Source organism: Aethalodelphis obliquidens, unplaced genomic scaffold (assembly GCF_003676395.1).
Source record: "Aethalodelphis obliquidens isolate GAN/ISIS:26980383/991018 unplaced genomic scaffold, ASM367639v1 scaffold28, whole genome shotgun sequence".
Classification (NCBI taxonomy): Eukaryota; Metazoa; Chordata; class Mammalia; order Artiodactyla; family Delphinidae; genus Aethalodelphis; species Aethalodelphis obliquidens.
This window is the reverse complement of record NW_020837972.1, coordinates 1,405,281-1,430,445: the sequence shown is the minus strand read 5'-3', so window position 1 is coordinate 1,430,445 and position 25,165 is coordinate 1,405,281. Positions and strand designations below refer to the sequence as shown.

At 52.2% G+C, this 25,165-nt stretch overlaps 1 protein-coding gene across 2 annotated transcripts in view; it reads right to left on the bottom strand.

Moving 5' to 3' along the window:
* Positions 1-114: 114 nt before the first annotated feature.
* TBC1D10A (TBC1 domain family member 10A) overlaps positions 115-25,165 on the bottom strand; it is a 30,191-nt gene continuing 5,140 nt past the window's right edge. The window contains exons 2-10 of one of the 2 annotated variants that reach the window (XM_027124322.1): positions 11,010-11,109; positions 7,324-7,431; positions 3,802-3,908; positions 3,004-3,118; positions 2,856-2,921; positions 1,967-2,156; positions 1,694-1,848; positions 884-962; positions 121-769 (exon numbers count right to left, since the gene is read on the bottom strand). In XM_027124322.1, the coding sequence (XP_026980123.1) occupies positions 492-769; positions 884-962; positions 1,694-1,848; positions 1,967-2,156; positions 2,856-2,921; positions 3,004-3,118; positions 3,802-3,908; positions 7,324-7,431; positions 11,010-11,109 (1,198 nt within the window). In that variant the 3' untranslated portion in view covers positions 121-491. Of the gene's footprint in view, positions 963-1,693; positions 1,849-1,966; positions 2,157-2,855; positions 2,922-3,003; positions 3,119-3,801; positions 3,909-7,323; positions 7,432-11,009; positions 11,110-25,165 lie in introns of both variants that reach the window. The other variant, XM_027124321.1, reaches the window with a different exon arrangement.

The window sequence follows — 25,165 nt, the reverse complement described above, 5'->3', positions numbered from 1 at the left end:
AGAGAGGTTCTAGTGCTGGGCTGTGACCAGGATGGGGGGCTCTGGAGGGTGTGCAGAAGAGATGCTGAGCACCAGGGTTGGCACCCCCTTCCCAGTCCCTAGCTGCACAGCAGCTCTCTATACAAGCGTTGTTTTATTTCTGTACAAAACCATGTTTCTATTTTACACAAAGAGCACCCCACCCTTTTCCCCTCCCTTTCCCCTCACGTCAGTGCCCTAGCCCTGGGGAGCATCCCCTCAGGAGGCGGGTGCTGAGTGAGGCCCCACCCATCGGCCCTCACTTCTGCCTGCCCCAGCTGGGCCGGCCCGAGCTCCACTCTGGAGAAAATAAATAAGGAGGCTCAGGCAGAATCTGTGCTGGGCCAGCTAGACTCTCTGCCGCCCAGGGGCCAGGCAGCCAGGCCCTCAGAGAGTGGGCAAGCCCTGGAGTGTCAGTCCGTGAACCGTGTAGGTGTGTGGAGACCCCAGCCCAGGGGCCTGAGCTGCCAGGGTTACAAGTAGGTGTCCTCACTCTCCTGGGACGTCAGGCTCTCCTGGGAGCAGTGGTAGGCTGAGTCCTGGGGAGCTGAGTCTTGGGGGTCCTGGTAGACCGGGTCCTTTGGGTGCACATCCCGTGGGGGACATGCGTCTCCCGCAGCAGCTGCCACCTTGGCTTGACTTGGGGTCGGGGGCTTGTCCCACTGCCCACTCGCCTTCGCCTGCTTCCGTTGCTCCTTCTGGACCTGCTTGGGCGGCTTGTACTTGCCTTTGGAACCAGGGAGGGGGGCATCTGGGGGCAGGCGGATGGACGGTGAAGGTTGCAGGGTGGGCCACGGGCCTGGCTCTGCCTCCAGGATGGCCTTGGCACCGTGCAGCCTGGGTGGAGAGTGGCACTGCAACTCACCCCGGGTATCCTGCCAGCGCCGCAGCTGGATGAGGTGCTCACGCTCTATCTGACGCTCTGTCACTGGCAACTCTACCACCTGTGGGGGCAATGACAGGCGGGTGGGCACCAGGAAGAACCTTCCCTTTCTGCGTCCCAGCCTGGGCCCCTGCTCTCCCTCAGCTCCCCAAGCCCTGGTCACTAAAGGCTGACCACGGGAAGGGTGGCGGGTCTGGACCCTGTGGTGGTCACAAGTCCCAGAAGTGAGTGCCAGGTGAGCCAGGCACTTGAGACCCATTGCCTTAGAGGAGAAAGCTCATGAGTCCACTTGCCTAAATATGTGTCACCTCATTACAGCCCCAGAGAGACAAAAATCCACAAAAGAAAGAAAAAAAGGCTGGGACTTTGGTGGTGGTCAGTGGTTAAAACTTTGCCTTCCAGTGCAGGGGGTCCCTGGTCGGGACCGCTTCCCTGCTCGGGAAGCTAGATCCCACATGCCTCGGGGCCAAAAAACCAAAATATAAAACAGAAGCAATATTGTAACAAATTCAATAAAGACTTTAAAAATGGTCCACAAAAATAAGAAAAGAAAGCCAAGGCCGTGGTTGTAGGGCCAGGGAGGATGCGGGTGGTGGGTTGCACCTACTTTTATTCCCTAGAACCTAGGCCTGTTCCCCCTCTTCTTGTTCAGACAGAAGAATGGGGCCTGTCCACACTGCTCTGGGCTGCTGAGCACAAGGCCTCAGGGGTAGAGGGCTACCAGGCCCCCCGCCAAAGGGCCCTCAAGTCTCCCCCTCCCTCCCGGTGGCAAGGGGAAGGTGTGGGCTGTACCTCCTGGACCAGGAAGGCCTCCTGCATGATCTTGGGGCTGAGGCTCCGCAACCGCTCGATGGTCTCATACTGGCCTTGGCAGGCTTTGAGCTTCTCAGGGGAGCCCAGTGCGTGCTTCAGCAGCACCAACCCCACCCGGAAGATGATCTTGACTCCTGCATGGGGGAAGCGGGCAATGAGTGCAAGGGGTCCTTTAGAGAGTTTCTCTGGAAACAGAGGCCTCCTGTGGGCTGGGCTGGGGGCAAGGGTGCTCCCCTGAGCCCAGCCCAGTACCTTCGCAGAAAAACATGTCCCAGACACGCAGCACGGAGCTCCAGGGCAAGGTGCGCGAGAAGGCACACATGAACCACTCTGTCATGTAGAGCAGCGGGTCGATCTTCTGCTGGCTGAGGTGCTTGTGGGCCACGGGAGACACCTTCTGTAGCAGCGAGAAGAGGATCTCCCCATCCAGCTGGATGGCCTCCTGGGGGGACAGTGAAGCCACAGGGCCATAACCATGGGCCCACAGCAGCCAGGGCGGGAACTACGCCCGGCCCCAGCTCCAGGCAGGCATCCATTCGTTCCTCAGGCGGCTAATGTTGCAGGGTGTCAAGCTCATGCTGGGTGCTGGGATACAACAATGAGCCAACCAGACACAGCTAAGTCCCCCTCATGGGGCATGTCGTGCAGAGGGCCAGACAGACATGAATTACAGAAGCAATGAGACCAGAGGGAGGGAAGAGGGAGGGGGCTGAGTGACCAGAACATGGCAGGAACAGGAACACTGGGGGAGCGTGTGCCGGAGGTGCCACCTGTCAGAGTCAAGGACAGCTCCGGAGGGCTGAAAGCTGAGGGAAAAGTAGAGTTAGAAGTGGAAGGAAAGGGGCAGAGGTTTAAGCCTATGACAAGGCCGAGGCAGGGAGGAACTCGGTGCACTGGAGGAACAGCAATCCTGCCCAACAGCCTTGCGGCTGGAGGCAGCAACGGAGGGAGTGTGGGACTGATGAGGCTGGAGCCTGGGAGCCCTGACCCTGGCAGGCCTTGGGACTTCAGCCTGAAAGCAACAGAAGGCTGGGAAGGACTTAAGCGGGGACAGGAATGGCTTAGAGAGTTAAGGCCTAGACAAAGGGCATCCAGGCTGGGGCGGGTCTGAGGCCAGGGCCCAGGCCCAGCAAGTACTCACCAGTTTCTCACTGTAGTAGCCGGGCAGGTACTTCTCACAGATCTGCACCAGGCACCAGAAGGCTTGCTGTGGGCAAAAGAGACGTGAGGCCTTGCTGCTGGCTGTTCCCTGCCCGCCAGCCGCTTGCCCGCCCGAGGCCTGGTGGTACCTCAGCAGGCATGTGCATGAGCAGGACGGCGGCGATGGGCGCCTGGGCCTGGCAGTAGCCCTCCTCAGGTCGGTACAGTGTGTAGGCCTTCAGCACACGGAATAGGTCCTGCTGGCTGTGGAGAGGCCAAGCGGGGCAGGAATGACAGGTGTGACTCTGCCACCCACTACCCTCACCTGTGCCCCACCAGATCGGACCTGTCTCAGAATTGCACTTCCCTGGAGAGGGATGTGACCTGATTGTGGTCACCAAGGGGTCAGTCTCCCACTGTAGCACATCGACTCTCACCTCCCCCATTTGACAGGTGAAGGCAGCGGCTCAAAAAGAAAGCAGGGGTCAGGGCCAGGGCAAGATGCCAGATACAGGGTAAGGATGTGTCTGGGTTGGAAGTGTGGGCCCCTCACTCAGCAGCTGTGGCCTCTGAGTCAGACCAGCTTTGTTCCAGATGTCTGTCTTGGTCCCAGGGCCTGGCTTGCCATATCTCTCCTCTCCTACATACCCTCTGCCCACCCAACTCTCTCTATCCTTCTTTCTCCCCACCAAAACCTGTTTCCAGAAGAAGGCAAGGCCAGGCAAGCCCTAGCACTCTGGGGAGTAAATGATGAAGTTGCCCCAGACGTAAGAGGAGAAACTAAGAGGACCCATCAGACTCAAACCAAAGAGGGGAAACTAACAGTGTAGTTTGGGGCCCCCAACTCCTGGGACCCCAAGATACCCTCAAACTCATTTTACCTCCTCTCTCCCCCTGAGGGAAAGGGCGAAGAGCCACCTCCAGCCCACAAGGCCCAGCCTGCTCACCCATGGCCCCCCCGGGACACAAACATCTCGTGGAAAGGGAACTGCCGGTGCAGGTCACGCTCAATCACATCCAGCCACTTGGGGTCCCCGGGGGACATGTCCAGCTCCTGGAAGCAAGGTCAAGAGCATCTCTTAGGAGTTAGGGATGGCTAGGAGGATACAACTGTCCCAGGTTTTGGAGGAGCACCCACCACCAGGGAAAATGTCCACCCGATCCCATCAGAGACTGGGTCTTCCCAAGGACAGGTCAGAAAGCTTGGGCAGGGGCAGAGACAAGCAGAGCAGAGTCCTGGAAACCCTGACAGGTGATCCAGGCTCCAGGAAGACCAGTGTGGGTAAGAGTGTCCATCATAGCTGTGGCTTGAAATAACCTCTAGGCACTTCCTTCAGGACTCAGACACCTTATGTTACACCCTTAAGATGGAAGGCGACTATCAAAGCAATGGCTACCACCTGGAAGCACCACTCTGAGCACAGTTTAAGACGGCACCCGTGGGCCTCACTGACTGTCCTCCTCAACCCCCAAAAGGCAGGTCCTATCATTACACTGTTCACAGATGAGGAAACTGAGGATCAAAGAAAAGCTACTTGCCCAATGCCTCGTGGTTAGAAAAACGGTGTTGCTGGGCCTGGAAGCCAGGTTGACTCAGAGCTGTCAATCCCAACTCCTCTGCTGCCCATCTCCCTGTACAAGTGGTGCCACATATTCAGGAAGGTGTGTGTGTGTGTGCCCTGCTGCACTGAACACTGTAATGACACCTGTCAAACCATTAGCCTTGGAGCTATCTCTGGGTGCTGGGGTTTCAACAAACTTTTACTCTTTTCTTTGAACTTCCGTGAGCATTTTAGCATGAGTTCCATTTATAAAAACAAAGCTACTACACACAAAACAGTCACTACTTGGTCATTTGAAATGTTCTATATCTTGACTTGCTTGTTGGTTACATGGGTATTTATTATTTGTCCAAACTCTGAACTGCATGGTCAAGATCTGTGCATTTTACTTTACGTAAGTTCATACCTCAACTTTAACCAAAGAAAGAAAAAAATCAACAGGAAGGAAACCTAGAGGGCTGAGCAGAGAAGCAGACAAAGTACTCATAGCCTGCCATGCTGGGAAGTGTCAGGAGAGGCCCCCAGGAGGAAGGCTGGGTCCTCAGCAAACACATGGATGGGTACCTGCCCAGCAGGTGACTTCATATAAGTCCCTTTTGCCTTTTGTGCCCCCTCAGTGGGGGTGTCCCAGCACTGAAATATGGACCCTCGGGTGCCAGGTAACTTGACATGAGAGAATAAGTACTGAGAGAAAAAGCTGACGCAGTGCTGGAGGCTGGAGGGTGGAGGGAGGGGCCAGGCGCTTCCACGGAGGGCCCTGGAGCAGGCACATGGCTGAAGAGGTGGACGTGCAACCTGTAGAGCCCCGCACACCCTCAAGATGGGGGCCTGTGTGTGTCCTATGCACCCTGCAGGTCAGGCCCAGGGCTGGATACTGTCTGAGTACAATGCAGGTTTGCTTTTGTCGGAGGGAGAGGAGGGTCCCACAAGTTCTCCTGAAGGTTCCAGTGAGGTGGGGACCTGGGAACCCAAAAGGTCAGTTGCTAGGATATGCTCACCGGCTACCTTACCAGACCAAGGCACTCGGCCACACAGGGGTGGGTGAGAAAGGAAAAGGTGTAGCTGAAGGGCCTGCAGGGAGAAAGGGTACGGGGAATCAAAGGCAGGTGTGGGCCACTGGGGATGATGCAGGTACCGCAGCCCCCAGGGAGCCTGCAGGCGCTGGCACCATTGTGAAGTGAAGCCAGAGAAGAAAACCAAGTAAGAAAAAGGCTGGAAGGTCCTGCTCTGCCTAAGGAAGGAGGAAGAAGTAGCAAATGCTGAGAAGAAGGAGCCACCAGGGGCTGAGGAACCTTCCCTGACAGCTGAGGTTGGGGTCAGCTGCCTGGGTCTGTGGGGGAGCACAGGAGCAGGATATGATGCCACCACCAGCCCCATCACTGCACCCTTGCCTCTGGGCTCTTGTGCCCACAGCAGCCAGAGGGAGCTTCTCATCCCCGTCCACTTCCTCTACCTCACCCACAGGCAAAGTCCTTCCAGGTGTGTTCACAAACCACTGTTCTGGCCCCCAGGACTGCTTTGGGGACCCACCACTCAGCTTCAGAGCATCTTGAAGGCCTTTCTTGGCAAATATACCTCCTCCCACAAGCAACCTTCAAGACCCCACAGAGGTGGTCAATTCCTCTCTGGACGTACCACTCCCCAGACATGTAAAGCACAGAGAACTGCGTGCTCCGCTGCTCACACAGGATGCGTTCATGTCTGCTAACTGTGGAACCAGGAGGCTGACTGGGCCACCCAAGTCTTGGCTCTCATGCCTGTGCTCTGGCAGCCAAAGGTAAGCTATGGGCTTGGGGTGAGACTCCCACCCCTGAACCTCCCACTCTGCCCAGAATGCAGCCCCCTGAAATGGAAGAGATGGAAGACTCTGGAATCCAGAGGCCACCTGAGTGGGGCACAATATTGGTGCTCTGTGGGACAGTCCAATCGCCCTGATTCAGGTCTGACCCCGGCCAGACACTCCACCAACCCCTGATCCCCCAGGGCCAAGTGCTGCCAGCAAACAGCTTTCAGCTCCTCCAGGTCAACGGCAGAAACTCTAGGCTGCCCTGCCTACTCTTCTCAAGGAACAGGTTTGGCGGCACAGGAGTGTTCACTGAAGCATGAAGCATGTCAACAAAGAGCTGGTGGCTGGCAGCTCTGTCTCATTGCCTGTTACCAGCTCCAAGAGCCTGGGAGATACCCTGATGCCTGGGGCCAAGTCTGGCAGGTGAGCCAGGGCAACCCCGGGGAAGCCAACTGACTCCCCTAGTTCCCTAGAGGAGCAGGCTAGAGGAGCTGCCCAGCCCATGTGGGCCCCAAGAAGCCCCATGAATGGCGGTGGTATTCTTCACACTGGCAATCATGGAGCCAGGGGGCAGCAGGAGGGGAAGGCATGGCTTCAGAGGGTAACCTCTCTGACCCTGACTGGCTTCTAAACTATAAGGATACTGGTTTGGCTCTGCCATCCCTAGTGCAGACAAGCCCATAAGCAACACAGGTGAACCATGTCTAGCTGGCTTGGACAAGGCAGCAGAAAGAGTAGAGGACGGGAGGCCAAGAGGTGTTAGGGTTCTGTGGCCCTGCTGGGCAGGCCCCCAAAGGCCCAGAGCACAGGGCCCAAGGCAGTCTGGGAGGTGGCCCACTGAGTCCAAGAGAGCAAACCTGGGCCGTTGTCAAGAGGAAGAGCTGGAAGTGGGGAGCTTCAAATCTGTCCATCCCACTGAGGCCTTCTAAGGGCTGAAACCTCAGATGAGCAGTACCCCCAGGAGTCAGAGACTGACCAGGCCTGGCAGTCAGGCTCTTGACAAGTGATCTCATCAATCACTCATACTGCTGAGGTCCAGGTGAGCACACAGAGGATCACTGCCACGCAAAGGAAGTCAAGAGACGAGGAAGGGAGGACAGGGTGAAGGAAGGGCAACTCACGTCAAACTTTCCAGGGTTCTGCTGCAGCTTCACCTTGCCTCCAGACAGGTATTGCCAAGCACGGCCCCGCAAAGAAGGTGGGATGCCCTTCTGGCACCGCAGACGGATCTGAAAGTCAAAACGAGGGCTGTGCCTATGCATCCCACTGGGCTGCTCCCCCAGAGGCTGTGTGCTAGCCCACCCCTTCTGCTGGTGCTTGTCAGGCCTTCAGTGAGCATGTCAGCAAGAGCCGAAAAGGGGAGAAAAGAGGACTTCTCCCCTGTTGCTACAATATTGCAATCAGATATGCTGCCACCAGGTGATGGCAGAGTCCCCGTGTTCCCTGGTCCAGTGATAACACAGGTATTCTTTTTATTTTTTGACCACGCTGTGCGGCTTGTGGGATCTTAGTTTCCCGACTACCAGGGATTGAACCCGGGCCCTCAGCAGTGACAGTACGGAGTTCTAACCACTGGACCGCCAGGGAAGTCCTCAACACAGGTATTCTTGAAGTCTACCACAGGATTATGAATCCCCATCACTATTTACTGAATCAAAATGGAACCATACAAGTTAGAGGATCCCCATGGGATGTCACCAGGAAGGGATCTGCACAATGTGGAACACAGCTCAGCCACAGGGTGAGTAGCTCACGAGATGACCCAGAATGTGCCCAGACACATGGCCTGGGCACTTTCATGGGAGTGTTTGTTTAAGCAGCTATGTGGCAGGACACATCCGGCCTAGAGAAAAGACCTCAGCAGAATTCAGAAGGAAGATGGGAGCTGATCAAAATGGCTCCCTCTTTGTTTGGTCAAGAATCCCCTCTCTTCTGCTCTCCCTGACCCTAAGCTCCCAGGATTACCAGAGCACGGCCGAGGCAGCTGGCCTGGGTACAAGTCCTGATTCCAACCCTTGCTAAATAAAATGGCACAGGCTTTCCCCACTACTCACAGCGCTGACCTTACTTAGCCAATCACTTCTCATCAACAGTAAGATCAAAATGATAACAACTAGGATTCTATTAGAAGTGGGGTGGTGGCAGGGGGGACATGCCTAGCCTGACACAGTCTGAATTCAATAAATGATGGCTTCATCTCCACCCCTCCAATCCCAGAAGGATGCCTGACACAGAAGCCCTGGGCCTCAGGCTCTCACCTAACTAACTTCCCCTCACCTGGAAACCCCCTCAAAGAGTCCCAATGGAAGCTCTCAGAGGAGGGAGCACAGAAGGCCCGGGCTTCCTGATGACCAGCACAAACAAGGCAAAACTTTCCAAGGGTCAGAGAGAGTCAAGAACCAGGAAGGAGACAGGCAGACAGGCTGAGGGCAGTAGGGGAAGAGCAGAGTGGCTGGTCATAGGAGCCAAGTTGAGCTTCTGGGACTGCCTGCCAAGTGGGGAGAGGAAGGGAGCAGAAGGAAACTGCCCCAGACTCCACGAACAGTTTCCTGCTGCTGTGGGACAAGGGTCTCCTGAAGGAAGCCGCTTGGTCTGGGCAGGCTTTGGCAAAGGGAGGCCCAGAGCCACAGGCCCTTTAGGCTCCCCTAGGGCCAAGCTCAGCTGGAGCCAGCCCCCACATATCACAGCCCTATCATACTTGGCCTGCCCCAGGGGAGCCCAGGAATACCTTCAGTCCACTAAGTTCTCAAAGAGGCCGCACCCTCACCCAGGCCCAAGGCTGGGGAGGTGGGGATGGAGAGCCAGGAATACAGCCAGCCTTTCCCACTCTGGCCTCTGGAATCCTCCTCAGCACAGGGGTGTTGGCGATCATAATCTCCTCCTTAGGGAGGAGGCAAAGGTGGGGATCAGCAATGATAAAGCTAGAGACAGTGCTCAGCAAACAGAAAGCACAAGGGATTATCATTATCTGAGGTAAGGCCTTAGGAAAGGAGAGATGTGAAGCCACACCCAGCCTGCTGAACTCCAGGAGGGCAGGGCCAAACTTTGAGCAGAGCCCTACAGGGGAAGACAGAATTCCAGCTAGAGCCTGCCTCCCTGCAGGGCCTGGTCCCAGTCCTGGGGACTCAGGATAAGTGCAGTGGGTCTGGATCCACTTCCTGTTGCAGGTGTTGTCCTTCCTGTGCCACAACTTCCTGACCATGGGGAAAGCCTAAGCCTGCGCAGCAAGGCAGTAAAAGCTCCCAGGGCCAGCACTGCAGGAGAGAAGCAGAGGGCTAGGGCCTCTGGGGAGGGGAGGGTGCAGCCTCCTGCAGTGGCCCCTGCTGGGCAGGAGTAGCCTTGGCCTCTAACCACAGTGCCAGGGAAGCAAAGGGGAAGAGGAAGTGATGCTGGCTGCTCTGCTGAGAGGAGCTCCCCAAGGCTCCCCTCTGGAATCCCCATCTGCGAGGGAGGCTGGGGTGAGAATTCCACAGCCATCTCCCTGCCAGCCAGTAGTCACCACAGCAGACAGTGGAGAGGGAGCTGAAGCTCAGCATAAAAGCCCGAGAACTGAGGAAGCAGGAAAACTGACCCCAGAGTCAGGCAGGAAGCAGCTGAAGAACAGCTGCTCTAAAAAAAATTTTTTTTTAAAGTGAAAGTTTTTCTATATTAGCAAAAAATGAATGCCCCAAAGCCCACATAGAACAGCAAGAAAGAGCCCTGGCCTGGGTGCACCTTTCCTCCCATGGGCTCAGGGCTTTACAGTAGAAGCCTTGCAACAGGATTGTTATTCCCACTTGACCAGGGAAACTGAGGCTGAGAGGGTGAAGTGACTCACCCAAAGTCACACAGCTAGCCACAGGCACGAAGAGAGGGAGGCTGTCGGGCTGGGCCCAAGCCGTTATGTGACCTTCGGTCCTGGGCTTTCTGTGAAGCCCTACAGCCAGCTGTGCCAGCCTGGAGACCAGCATGTCAGCAGACAACAGCAGGCCAGCGGGGTCACTGTGCACTGGGTACTTGTGCAGAGAGACCCAGCTGTGGGACTGTGGACAGGCCTCCGCTAGGCCAGGGAGTAAGTAGACCCTGTTGAGGTAGACAAGAGTATCAACACGTACATGTGGTGGGCAAGGATGTTCCTACTGGGTGATAGAGCTAGTGCCTAAATATAGCCCACTAGAAAAGGACCACAGGTTATTTTCATTTTTATAAGACCATTAAACTGTGAGGTTACTTTTCTTTCTTTTTGCTTTGTCCAAGGGGTTAAGAGGGAACTCATCAAATTAATCTAGAGGGTAAAGAAGGCCCCTTATTGTGGTGGTGAAGAGTGCAGGCACTAAAGTTAGACTGCCCGGGTTCAAACCTTGATTCTGTAACCATCCATAAAGTGCGGATACTACCACCACCAATCTCACTGGGGTGTTGTAAGGATTATCCAAGTCAAGTGCCCAGAACACTGCAAGTGTATAACATACATTGGCTATTATTAGTGTTATAAAGTCCTCCCTGATAAGTGGTGAGCAGCAGTAAGGACTTCCCCCAGGAGAGCTGAAGAAAGCTGCCTGAAGGGCTTTTGGCTAAGAGCGGCTTTGAAGTTTGACTCCAGGACAAAGTTCTATGAGTGTCTGAAGTCATCTAGGAGGACCAAGTGAAACCTGGGACCTGCCCTCCAGCCAGCTTCTGTCCCCATTTCCAAGCTGGCAGGTGGGGACACCTAAGGCAGCTGGCGGTTGGAGAAGCTCCTGCTCCTCCAAATTGATGCAACTCTTCCCTCTTTACTTCCTCCCCGAGCTGTGACTCCCAGCCTGAGGCCCAAGGCCAGGACCCTCACCTTTTTGTGCTTCTTGGCCATCCACTTGTCCCAGTTGTTGAGCATGTCCAGCCATTTGGACTCCCTCTGCCTCAGCACCTCCAGGGGGACTTCCTCTAGCCTGTGGAGCAGAGGGCAGGGCCTGTCAGAGGTGCCAAGAGAAGCAAAGGCCCTGGCTAAGGCCCCAGCCACCAGCCTGGTCGGTCTCCATTCCTCCCCCTGCCCTCCATCCCTGCAGTTCCTTTTGGAGCTGCTAACTCATGGACACCCTAACACAGATGCGAGGGAATGCAGCCCCCTCCCTGGAAGGCATAGGCTGGAGAGATACTAGGTTCAAGTGCTCAGTCCCCCAATGCATCAAGGGGCCAGGAGTCACTGTGCCTCTCTGGGGCAGAGGCCTGAATGCCTGCACCTGTGCACCACAGCAAAGCATTCCCATGCTGGGTCTGTCCCGATAAATAAGCCTCTTTGCAGGGCCAGCATGCAAGGTTCAGAGCTGGATGAAAAAACTAGTCAAACAAGTACAGAAATAACATGCTCACCTCTGCACTCTACAAAACTAGTTACTCATAGTTTCCCCAATTATGCCCTGGCCCTTTCCCACCTCTAAACCTTTGCTCATGCCAGTCCCTTTGCTGGAATGCTCTCTGAGTTGTCTCTACCTATCAAAATCCTAAATATACTTCAAAGCCCCACCAAATGCCACTTGTGTTTGTACATCTACTAACTGTGCAGTTGTCACAGCTACACAGGCATTGTTCTAGGGCCAGGGTACCTGACCCTAGAAGCACTCCTAGAAGAACTCCTGTGACAAAAACAAACTCCCAGCCCTCCTACTGGCCTCTGAATGCCCGCTAGAGCTGGTGGGGAAAACAGCTCAGCATGAAGACCCACGCCAGGCAGCACCAAAGCAGCTGAGGTAGGCTGAGGCGAAATCCCTGGCTTAGAGGGCGCTTCAAGTGAGTGAGCTTCTTCCAAGGAGTGAGACCCTGGAAATTCCTGAGTTCACGTAACTAAGGGGCAAAGAGAAGAAGGAGACTAGTGTTTGTAGGCTGCTTCCTTATTTAGCCTACAGAGCAATATTGGTAAGAAAACAACACCGAAAAAATATATATATGTGCACTTCTCTACACACACATACACACTCTCTTAAAATTATTTTTAAAGTAGTGGATTATGGATCTTTTAAATTACTTTTTTGTGCCTTTTTTTTTTTCAGTTAAAAAAGTACTGACATTATTGAGAGGCAAGATACCAAGGGAGGGTATATTGCTTAGAGTCAAACAGCAAATCAGTGGAAGAACCCAGACTCAAATCAAAGTCAGATCCTAGTCAAGTGCCTGCACTCAGTGCTGCCTGACCTCCCAGGAAGGAGCTGCCTGACCTCCCAGGAAGGAGTTGAGGCACTCAGGCAGCTGGGAGGAGGCTCGCAGGAACAGGACATGGTGGGGCTAGAGTTTGGCCCAGGCCTTGATTCTCTGATTCTATTTCTCCCGGAAGGAAATGCACTGCTCTAACTTTTACTGGTTGGAAGAGCAGAGGGAGGGGCCCTGGCAGAGCAAAGGTCCCCAGACACAAAAGGGCAGGTCCTCTTCTTAAGTGTTCTTTATCTGGAGAACTGCACAGCCCTGAGAGCAGCCTTGGAGCTGAACAGCCAACGAGAGACAAGAGCCTTGGGCAAACTTGGCCCCTTCTACACAGGGACACAGGCTACCACCCTCTGGAACTGCTGACTCTCTCACCACCTACAGACAGAACCAGGGCACAAGGATACTCTCCTTCCTATCCCTCCCCATAGGAGAAAACCTGAGACCATACCTTTAGATCAGGTAAATTACAAAGGAATGTAAATTATTCATATCTCCAGGCAGCCCCCAAAACACCCAGGGAGCGGAAACCAAAGGCCCAGCATCACAGGCAAGGTCCCCTCCCATCACCTACAAAGTACTCACTTATACAAGTCAGGGGATGAGCCTTCTAGCTGACTAAACAAAAGCGGTACCCACACTGAGTTAACAGGAAGTGCTGGCAGTTATGGATGTGGATAATATCTGATCCAATCCCTCCCTAGAGCAGATGAGAAAATGGAGGCTCATAAGAGGGCAAGGCTTTTGCCTGAGATTACCAGTTTCCAGAGAATTCCCATCTGATTAAATATACACCCATTTGATACCTCAACCCTCCAGTCTGTCTTTATTGATAAGATCTGACAGCAGGGCCCTAGAGATACCCATTCTCCCAACTACAAATACACAGGAGAACACGTTCAAGTTCGGTGTTCTTTTAAATGATTCCAGATAACAGCTTTGGCAGTTTCAAAGCCCCAACATCAAACCTCAAACCGGAATTTCAAATGGGTACAAAACAACCAACCATATTTCCTGGATTCTAAGACACTATTGATTTTAAACTACACCACTGATTTGGTAAGATCTGCTCAGAAACAAACAAAAAACCCACCACTGCTTTAAATGTACATGTCAACTGAAAGATCCATTTTGATTTTTAAAATCTTAAATTGGGAAAAATCTGAGGAAATATGGTCATTTGAGTGCCTTCTCCAACAGCAGAGGAGTTTAACCCACCTGGAGAGGGTGGGAAGGAAGACACTAGAGGTCTGGAGGTCTGGTTGAACGGAGCACTCAGCACTTTACATGCTCTCTAACTACAGGTAAACTTCTCTTTACATACAGGATGTGTGCCTGAAAAGCTGCAGGCTACCCATTTTTTAAAAAATCAGAAGGTTCACATACCCTTCAGTCTGGTCAGTCAGGATCTCAGAAGGCATCTGATCAGACTGCTGTCTGATATAGGAATCCCTTCTACAATAGTCCCTTGCCCTCTCTGAGGCTATTTCCCTATACGATTGGATGGCCTGCATCGTGAATTGACCCTCAAAAGATGCCCAGAAAGGAGCCGTGAGATGGAGTTGGGGTCTGGGTATCCCTGCAAATGGCATAAAGGTGTAGAGGCCCTGAGGTGGCTTCCTCCTAACAGTGGGGGGAGAGCATGAGCCAGTATCCAGTGACAAGGAAGCTGACCAAATGGCAGTTTAAGGAACCAAATGGCCCATGGGGGATGCTTCAGGTCTGAGAGTTTCACTCACCCTTTCAGAAAACCCCTCTGACCTTAAGGTGACCTGACGGAGTCTCTGCAACCAAAAGAGCCTAATGAGAACAGTCTCTAGTGGCCCAGCCTCTGCTGGAACTCCTCCAGGGATGGGGCCTCATTATCTCTAGGTAAAGCCACCCTTACTGTTGAAGTTTTTACTGTTAAAACTTAATTCCCCCAAATTTTCCTGGTATCTTCTATCTAGAATCTCAATACCCCCTTCTAAGGCTGCACAATTCTCAGCCAGATCAGCCCCACACCAGGCACACATGTACTTATCCCTTGTCACCCACCCATCCCTACCTGGAATGCCCTTTCCTCTCCCCTCTCCAAGTCACAGCAACACTTTCAGGGCCCAATATAATAATAAAAATGACAACTTCAACAATAACAGCAGCAATAGTAGCTACCACCTGTACATCATTTACTACTTACCAACATCTTCCAAAACACTTATATATATCCATTTTCCAGAAGTAGAATCCAAGACTTAGTAAAGTTCAGTGCCTTGCTCAAGGCCATGTAGCTGCATTCAAACGCAGGCCTGCCTCACTCTACAGCCCATGCTCCTGTGTACTATACTCCTCTGCCTGCAAAGATCAAGCCCTTAGCCTCCACGCAGCCTCCATGCCTGCCCAGATCTTACTGGCTGTCCTCCAACCTGAAGACCTTCATCCTGACCTAGAACACCATTTCTCAAAGGTTTTAAACTGAAACTCCCAGTAAGAAATACATTTTAGACTGAGACTACACACACACACACACACACACACATATAACCAAAATACATTTTATGAAACAATTTACTATTATATGTACTAATGTACCAGATATTTTCAGTTCAATTTTTATATTATTCTATTATTTTTTTTAATTAATTTATTTTTTTAAATTTATTTTATTTTTGGCTGCGTTGGGTCTTCGTTGCTACACGCGGCCTTTCTCTAGTTGCAGCAAGCGGGGGCTACTCTTCGCTGCGGTGCGCGGGTTTCTCATTGCTGTGGCTTCTCTTGTTGTGGAGCACGGGCTCTAGGCACACGGGCTTCAGTAGTTGTGGCACATGGGCTCAGTAGTTGTGGCTCATGGGCTCTAGAGCGCAGGCTCAGTAGTTGTGGTACACGGGCTCAGTTGCTCCGCGGCATGTGGGATCTTCCCGGACCAGGGCTTGAACCCGTGTCCCTCGCATTGGCAGATGGATTCTTAACCACAGCACCACCAGTGAAGCCCTATATCCTATTCTATTTCTTTTTTCTTCTTCTTCTTTTAGTGCTGGTCACAATCCCTAAAACCGATTTCAGCACTAAATCACTAATGAATCAAGACATGGTCTGAAATGAGCATTTCATTACAACTTGGTCATATTGCTCAGCACTGTCCCTCCCTAACTGGACTGGGTCTTGAACTTCTGTAACTCCCACCATGTACCTCACAGGTGTTCAACAGATGCCTGCCTGGTTTTCTCCATGATATTATTTTCATCTGTATTGCCTTCAGGGCTACAAGCCACTGTTGCCTACAGCAATTTTATTTGTGCCCCTAATAGCCCAGTGAGATCCTCATAGATTAATTACTATTTCCATTAGACCCATGAGAAACTTGACCCAGTCAGAGAGACTGTATGACTTGGGCAAAGTCCAAAGCTATTAAGTGGCAAAACCAGGGCTTTCCTTTGCCATAGTGACTCATGTGTTGCTTCTCACTCCCCTGGGAAGGCTGTGAGGAAATCAGGCCGTTCTCCAGGTGCCACTGTGGAGCTCTATCTCTGGCCCCGAAACCCCTGGAGACAGTCTAAACCCTCCTCTAGTGTTCTGACTGTCTCAGTGAGCGGCTTGCCCCTACGTAGCAATGCTCAGTGAGGCCAATATGCTGGATGAGCAAAGCTCGCAAGCACACCCTCGGCCACCACCTCCTAAGGGAGAGAGGCACAGAGGAGAGAGAAGTGGGCAGCCAGAGAGTGATTAAGCCCAGATTCTGTCGGGCTCTCAGGCTGAGCTAGGCTTAGCCGTGCTGTGCCATGCCATGGCCCAAGGCAGCAGTGACACTCCATCGACACCAGGCTCTGCAGGCTCCCTAGCCTTCTCCCCAGACCCAGAAGCTAAAGACTTCCAAGAGCTCAGAGGGAGAAGACCAGTTCCCAAGGCTACTCAAGACCTGGGCTCTCTCCGCCTTGTCCTTCCAGCCATGTATCAATACTTTCCACCCAAGCACACCTCAGCCCCTCCGGTTGGCAGACTCAGCCAGGTGTGGTGCCTGTGCCCATGACCCCTTTATCGAAAGGTGTCAGATAAACTTTGGTCCCAAGGAACCAGTGTAACCGCCTCCTCCAAGCCTCACTCTCTAAACCAGCCCAAGCAGAAGGCCCAAGGTCACAGACCTCAGGATTGATCCTCCTCATCTCAACCATCGGGAAGGCCAGGCGGAGTGTGGGAGAGAGTAAAAAAAGTGGGGACCTTGAAGCCAACCAACCTAGGTTTCCATTCCAGATCCTCCAACTGGGAGACAGACCTCTAAGTCTCAACTTCATCTTCAAGTGGGACCATACACATACCTCATACTTTATAAGGCCTAAATGAAGAATAGATGTGTATAAGGACCAAGCCTCGTGGGTGGTCAGCTAATGGTAGCTTTAGGTGACTGGTATTTGCAGCTTACCTAGCACTTTCACATCCCTTTTCTCATCTGACTGGTCCATACACACACGCAGCAGGGCACAATTATCCCCATTTTACCCATGAAGCAATTGAGGTCCCAAGCGATTAAGTCATTTACTCAATGACACATAGACTGTAACTCTTGGCTTCTGACCCAGCTCTGCCACTTTGTGACTACTCCACTCTCTGAGCTTCTGGTTCCCCACCTGTAACATGGGGGCAATACCACCCCTTCAGAGGGCAGCAGTAAAGACCACATGAGACAGTAAGAGCTGATACATTTCCAGCACTCGCTCTGTACTAGCTCTGCCAAGCACTACATAGGCACACAAGTCCCCAAGGAAGTAGTTTTTATTATCTCTACTTAATAGACAAGAAAACTAAAGCTTAGCACAGCTGAATAATCTGTCCAAGGTTACACAGCCTGGAAGTAGAGGCTGCCAACTGAGTACTAAACTATCCAATAAATATAAAGTGACCCACATGTAACAGGGCCTCAATACCTGTTACATTCCCTTCTTTTTCCTTTATCACCCAGTAAAGTAGAGAACCACTACCCACTGTGCTAAGACGGCAAGAATGAGCAAGATGAAAGTGCAGAAAATTGGGAAATGGATGTGCAATCACAGATCCAGGGACAACAAAGATGGGGGAGCTCCCCTCTCCCACCCAGAGCTGGAAAAAGAAGTGAGAATAAACAAGAGGCTGACCTACTTTGCACACTCAGTAACAACCTCTGGAGTTCATTAACCTAAGAGGTGGTAATGACTAAAGTATAAATAGCTTTTATGCCAGCTCCATAATAACCAATGGCAGGAAACTGGAATCAAGAGAGGGTGGGTTGGTGGTGTGCAAATGGCTGATGGTCAGGGCTGGGAGGCCTGTGAGGTTACCTAAGGAGTCCACCCACTCCCCAAACAGCCAGGGAAGCCTGGAGACCAAAGGGTAAGTGATCTGCCCAAGGCGACGCTGTGAGTCAGGGTAGAAAAGGAAGATGGTCTGCAGCAGCCTGGTGCTCCCTCCTGCGGCCTGGCAACCCCTGACCTGGAGGTAGGGCAGTGTCCAGGCTGCCTGTCTGGGTGAGACAGAGAGTCTGGTTTGCTTCACTCTCCCCCACTCCTGGTACAAGCTAGTTCCGGGCCTGCCTCCCTTTCCCATAAGGAATTCCCTGGCTTTGCTCCTTCCAGCCCTGGGTCAGTGCACAATGGTAAACAGTTTCTCTCCACCCTTCTCTGGCCTCAGTGCCATGGGCCTCTGCCCAACTCTCCACTCTGCACAGCCCCACCCTCCCCCCACCCCATGTCAGAGGCAAGAAATGGTTCCTTTAAGCACCAGCCTTGCTGGCTCCAAAAAGCAAGGAATCCCCCTCCCCAACCCCCACTCAGCTAGGGAAAGGCACAGACCTTAGCAAAAACTCCCAGGGGAGCTCTCCCTGACAAATGCAGAGAGGTATGGAGACTATTCTCAACAGAAGACATCCGTTCCCCAACCCCCCACCCCTATGGGGCAGAGTACCACTTGAAATTCCCCACCGGCAACTGGGTCCTCAGGTCACAATCTCACTGTGGGCACCTGGGGGCCCCCATGACTCAATTACAGCCCCCCTCACCCATCCTTACAAAACTGCTAAATTTTATTGATAGAGCTTATCAAATCAGTCTTGATTCACTGCTTATCTCTGCCAAGACTCCTTCAAGGCTCCCTACTGCCCTCCTTGTTCAACAGAAACCTCAGGCCCTGGCTCCTAGGCCTTCCTATTCCCTCTACACATCCTTCTTTTTTCCCAGCCCTATTTCTAGATGGCCGTCTCTCTGAGCTGCCCTCCCTCCCCCTCCCCCAACTCTAATTCAGTCCCACTCATCTTCTGAGGCCTCCTTCAGAATACCGTCTCATCTCTACAAAGCCTTTCCTAACCACTCCAGGAGCAGAACACAATCAGCACCTCATTACATTCCATACACATCTCTCTAGAGCCTGTGTTCCAGGCCCTGAATCTACAAAGTTGAATAAAATGTAGTCCCTGCCTTTAGGGAGGTCCATCTGGCAGAGGAGACAGACGGGTGAGTAAATAACTAGCACACACAGAGGTGCTATCACAGAAAAACTAGAAGGGTAGAAGGTTCTAGGAGACTGCAAGAAGCCCTCAGGGTGGGGGTGGGGGGAGTTAGGGAAAGCTTTAAAGGGGAGCTGACTTTTGAGATGGTCCTTGAAGGATGACAGGAAGTGGCCAGGGTAAGAAAGGGGAAAGAGCACATCAGGCAAAAGACCCAGTATGGGAAAGCACAAGTGAATGGAAAAGGGCCTGGCTTGTTTGGGGAATGTGAGCAGTCCAGTGGAGCGAGTCTGGCTTCTCTGCTCGACTGTCCACTCCACTGAGGCAGCATTCCATGAGAAGGTGCACTCCTGGGGGACAGAGGCTCTGCCAATCACACTCTCCACAGTGTGTCCTGGCCCTAGAACAGAGCCTAGTACCCAAGCTGGTGCTCAATAAATGTGTGTTGACAGATTCATTTGCTTTGTGACCTCAGGCACTCTGAGTTTCAGTTTTCTCCCCACTGAGATGGGAATACTATCCTCTACCTTGAGATCAGATGGGAAAAGCACAAGCACAGAAAGTGCTTCATAAAGGGCACTCCCTCTCTGGCCTGATACCAGCTCTGGATCTTCTTTGAAGCCCAGCACAGGGCTGAGTTCAGATGTGCTTGATGATGGCCTTTTACAACATTATAATTCTATATTCAATTAACATAATTGAATGTTTGTTATAACACTTACCAGGTACTTGCTATGGACCAGACATGGTGCTCAACACTTAAATTATTTCATTTAATCCTGACAACAAGCACATGAAATAGATCCTCTAATTATCACCTCCTCTGGCTTCTGCAGATGAAGAAACTCAGGTTTTCAGCAAGCCAGTAACTATCCAATGTCCAGGGTGAGCAGAGGACAGCTCTGGGAGGTATACCTGGGCCCTGCTCTTCTGCTCTGTCACTCAACTCTGGCACTGACTGCTATCCACTAGGCTGGGTGAGCACAAGCTTTGCTCCCAGGGAGCTTGGAACTTAGTGACCTCAGAGCCATATACTGTGTGATGCTTGGCAAGTCACTTTACCACTCTAGGATTTGGTGTCTACCTCTGTAAAATGGAGATTATGATGATAATAACTATATCTCACAGAGTTAAATGAGGTGGTATTGGTGAAAGCATGGTCCACCATGCAGGCTCTTCTGTGAAATGGCATTACCATGTGATTATGCTGCGAGGTTGGAAGGGGTCACTCAGAGGCAGGACAGGAAGCCAAGGATGAAAGTCTACAAGGAACACAGGAGGGTGGTGGTAATTATGAAGCAAACTCTTACTCCTTCCCCAAGTGACTGCCACTACCCAAGAGGGCAGAGGCCCCAGGCAGCCCTACACTTGCATGCTTTGAATTGAATCTTTCAGGAGACCCAATTTTGTTCTCACTTCTGCTTTATCTTCACAGACCAAGGAGAAGATCAGGCCCTCGCATCAGAGTCTTCAGAGTCACCTGAGGGCTCTGTTCCAAATGACTCAATGAGGAACTGATTGGGGGATTCCCAACCTGCCCTGGCAGGACAGAAAGCTCCAGACCACAAGCAGAGTGGGATTGGCTCCCGTTTTACCCCCAAGGTCCAAGGGTGGGTAGGCAGAGCACATGAGGAAGTCTGGATCTTCACACCCACACTGCCTTGTTCTCTCACCATTATGCCAAAGGCCTGAAGTAAACCTTAGAGGATAATTCACACTCGAATTATAAGAGCCACCATGTACCACTGAACTCTTACTTTGTGGCATACACTGTGCTGGGTGCTTTACCAACATTTCCTTCCTTAATACTCATAACCATAACTGGCATGGGGCCAGTTCCCTCTCCCAATGCCACCACCTGGCCCATTTACAGACTCAGAGAGGTCACATGGCTAGAAAGTGACAGAGCCAGGGCTTGAAGTCAGGTCTGCTGGTGTCTTGAACCCAGGATCTCCCAGGTCCAAATTTAGTTTCTCCTTTTTTGTAAAACCAAGACAGAGAGGAAAGGGAAATATACAGCATCCTCCAAAAGAGGCTGGCTAAGAAAGATGGCTTCTGGACACACAGAAGAGGAGGAACAAGAGTTTTCCATACTATGTTCCTGGGCCCCTTACTACCCAGCTGCTCCTGCCTTATCTTGGGGTATATGTGAGGGGCTGTGTGTGGAGACCTGGGACAGGAAGTGTGCCATCCATTATAACAACTCAACAACAAAAACAACTCGAGAAGCCTACTAGGAAAAGTGTAGACACTTGGGGCTGGACTGAAAGTCCTAAGGCTGGGACAGGAAGAGGGAGGACAGGCCACACAGTGGCAACAAGCTTTGGTAAGATGGAAAATTGGGAAGAAGGAACCCTGGCTTCTAGGCACAATTCCATTACTTGTTCAGCTTAGGTTTCCTTGTCTGTAAACAGGGCAAAATAAAACTTACCCTACTGACTTCCCATTGCTCCTGTAAGGATTACTGCAAGGCAATGAGAAAGAAAGCACTTCGCAGAACAAAGAGGTAGACAAATCAAAGCATTCTTTGATTTGACTGCACTCCCAAAGACATGAGGGCCACTGGTCTGACAAAGGGAGGTCCTCTCATAAGAGGAACAGAGTATGCTGGAAGCATTGGCCTTTTGGGCTGTGCCCTGACGACCCCTTGCACTTGTGTGGTACCTGATAAAAAACTTCTCAAAGCCCCTTTCATATACTCCAAGGTCAGTCTCAGAATGTTAGAAGCAGAAGACCTCTTCAACATCACCCATTAAAACTATCTTAGTTTACATGCAGGGGAAACTGAGGTTTAGAAAGATTAAGCAACTTTCTCAAGGTCAAAGAGCTAGTTAGGGGCCCAGGGAAGCCCAGGACTCAGGTCTCCTGATCCCTGTTCAGCAGTGTTTGTTTACACATGCTCCTAATCCAGTTATCTCATTTGATCCTCACAATCCTTTTGTACACAGACCACACCTTTATCTACTGTTGAATGTCTGACTTCCCTGCTAGGCTCTAGGTCTTGGGACGGCAGGACCAAGTCCCCAGAGCCTAGCACATGGCTGCACACGTAGTATGTGCTGGATGAAAAGCAGGGAGCATTAGCCCCATGGTCAGGTGAGAGGACGTGCTTAAGTCACACACCACCAGGGGCAGTGGTGGAGCCGGCACTGGCACCTTGACCCCTGGGTTCAGAACCCTTTCCCATATTAGCCTAAATCCACATATCCAGCCAGAATCATCTCTGAGAAATGGCTGGTGGTGCCCCGAAGGGCTGAGGGGTTCACTTTCTCATAGGCACTGGACTTGCTTCCACCTCCCAGCTGAGGCACCAGCTCCAGGAACAGAATAAAGGTGAGATGAAGTAGCCCTCAGCTGCCATCTACCTCCCCTTGATCAGCTTAGGCTGTGCCTAAAAGCCCCAAACCTACCCTCCCCAGCTACATACCGCCCTAAGGTAGGCTTTCCATGCCCTCAGGCCTTACTCCTCTCTCCTTGGAGAGGAGTCTAGCCCTTCTTGCAGCCTTCCTTGCCATCCAATATGTTTACTGGGCAGACCTCAAAGCTCAGTTCCACTCACCCCACCCCCTCCCAACCAGGCCAAACCCACTCTTACTGGAGAGAGACAAAGAAACCCTTGATGTGCCCTGAGCGTGCCAGCCATGCCAGGCACCTTGGGGAGCCCAGGGCTGTGACAAAGCAGTCAGCAGCAGTCCACTGTCCGCTTCAAAAGAAGGCCACAGATGGCCTTCCTTCCCTGTGGTCAGGAGGCCCCGGAATGGCTAGGGCCACTTCAGCTTGGCCAAAGCCTTCCCAGTTCCCCTCAGGCTACACAGCCAATCAGGCACCAAGCCCTACTTGCTGACTTCTTCATCCTTATAGCTCCAAGACTCTTCCAGGCCTCTCTACAGCCCTTTCAGGCTGTCCCAACCTCTCCCAACTGCTCTCACTGCCTGTGGCCCAGCTCCTCTTTATGCCATCTTCCATGCCAGCACCAGACTGACCTTGATGAAACACAGGAGGCCTCAGTCTGACATTCAAGGCTAGTCACAGTCTGCCCAACCTACTTTGCTACCCTCCCCTTGCTTCACGTCATCCTCCCGCCTCCCATTCTTCTTGTCACCTCTTGGCACACCACATTTCTCAAACAGCTGGCTTCTGGGGGAACTCTGCACACGGGTCCCCCTCCCATACAACAGAATGGCCTTCCTTGCTCCTTCTCAGGCCTGGATCAAATGCCACTTCTTTTCTCTGGGCTCCTATGGATGGATCTTGCTGCTTCTTCTTCCTATATATTCCCAGAGCAACCACATGCCTCCATTACAGGCTTTATTGCTCAACATTGTAATGATTTGGTTGTGCTTCTATTTTCCAACCAGTCTGTGAATGCTTTGAGGACAACAAGACACAGATGTCTTGATCAACTCTGTATCCTTAGTCCCTGTCACAGAGGCTGGTAGAGTAGGGGCTCAATAAATGTTTGATAAATAAACTCACTGCTAAGATGGATAAACTGGTGAAAGTAAAGCCTTGGCTTTCTCTCCCAGGCTCCTGAGTCTGCTGCCTACTTCCCTACATGAAGAGCAGAGAAGAGGTAAGCTGTGCCAGCCTCTGAGGAACTGGACAGAGCATGGAATAGAGTAGGGTGGGGTGGGATAGAGAAGGGAAAGAGAACGATTAGAAAAGGAAAGCCTAAGTTGGCAGCTTCCCTAAAATCCTGGAAAGGGGGCTTCTAAGCAGGTCAAGCATCAGGAGAGTTGGTTTGCCAGTAGAGCAGCCAGTTTTCTCCCTGCCAGGGTCTCCTTCCCTGGGCCCAGGATGGCAGCAGATTTGCCAGGGGCAGACAAAGCAGCTAAAGGAGGCCTCTTCCCCGTCAGGTGTGCTGCCAGCAGGATAAAGAGAGTGATCAGCTAGGACACTGACAATGGGTGGATGACGACTGGGTTCTGCTCTGGTGGGCAATGCATCCTGGCCTGAGGTTCAACTGGCTTGGAGTGAGGGAGAGAATGGGCAGGTCCACGTAGCTGTGGTAGCAGTGGGCTGAGAGTCAGAAGATCTGGGATCCCTCCCAAATCTGGCTCCACTGTTAACTAACTGCAAGGCTTCTCCAAGCCTCAGATTTCTTACCTGTACGGGGTGCATAATCCCTGCCTTACCTACAAAGAAACACTTCTTCCAAAAGGCACACACTAGATATCAAAGTCAGATGGTCATTACGCAGTATTTTGGGGTCAAGAGCAGTGTAGACTCTGGCCTATGGGAGGGCTAGAACAGGCCTGATCTGGCCAGGCTTCCAGGGCCTCCCCAAGGATCTTCACTGGGTCTTTCTCTGGCCTGGCTGGCCATGGACTTCGACTGTACTGAGAGACCTGCCTTGCCTTCCACACTGGGATGGGGAGGTAGCCAGGTTCCTGCTAACTGCTGCTCTGGGTGTGGGGGCCTCAGGGACTGGTGAGCACCTGGCGCCCCGCCGGCTTCCACCTTAGCAAGGTTGTCACTGGATTCAGTGTCGAGAAACAGGTTCTAGCCCCAGTTCTTCCATTTACCAGCTGGCAAGCCTTGGGCGCTTTCTTCTTAGAACTTCAGTGTACTCATCTACAAAATGGGATAACCACCCCTCTCAGGGGAACGTAAGGGTTCACCATGGGTTAGGGTTCACTCCTGCCCACAGTGGATGGACCTCACTGACGCTCATCATCACAGCCAGAGATGGAAAGTAGGAAATGAAAAGACAGGACCGCTAGCTACTCCAGTCTCTATGAGGAGGTAGAACATTCATTGAGCATTCATTGACAACACCTATGGTGTTGTCAGGCTCTTTTCAAACATCAGTTCATTTAAACCTTACAACAACCCTGCAAAGTCAGTATTATCATAACCATTTCACAGTGAGAAACTGAGGCTCATAAAAGTGAAGCAATATGTCCAAGGTCACACAAACAGCCAGACTTCAGAGCTTAGGTGAGGAGGGAGCACAGAGCACCTTTTTTTCCCACCGCGGTGTAAACAGATTGCAAGGCTGAACCAGAGCCAGGCCTCACTGGCCCCCTGAAGGTCCTGTTTCAGACCCAGATGCTGGGAGGACAAAACATCAAGCAAGTCCCACCGCTTTATCTCTTTCCCACAGCTTAGGATTTCCTAGCAGGCGGACACCCAGGCACCTTCCCAGGGCAGCAGCTAGTGTGCTGGCCCCCTCCTTCACCAAGTCAAGTCTTGTCTGAGGGCCTAGAACACCCACAGGGCTACCAAACCGGATTTTCCTTTGAAACTGGAGGAAGAGAAGGAGGAGAGAAAATGAAGGATCTGTGGCCCAGAGTCATAGACCGGGGCTCCACATGTGCAGCTGTCTCTTTCCAGATGGGCTACCCAGGGACCACTCCACT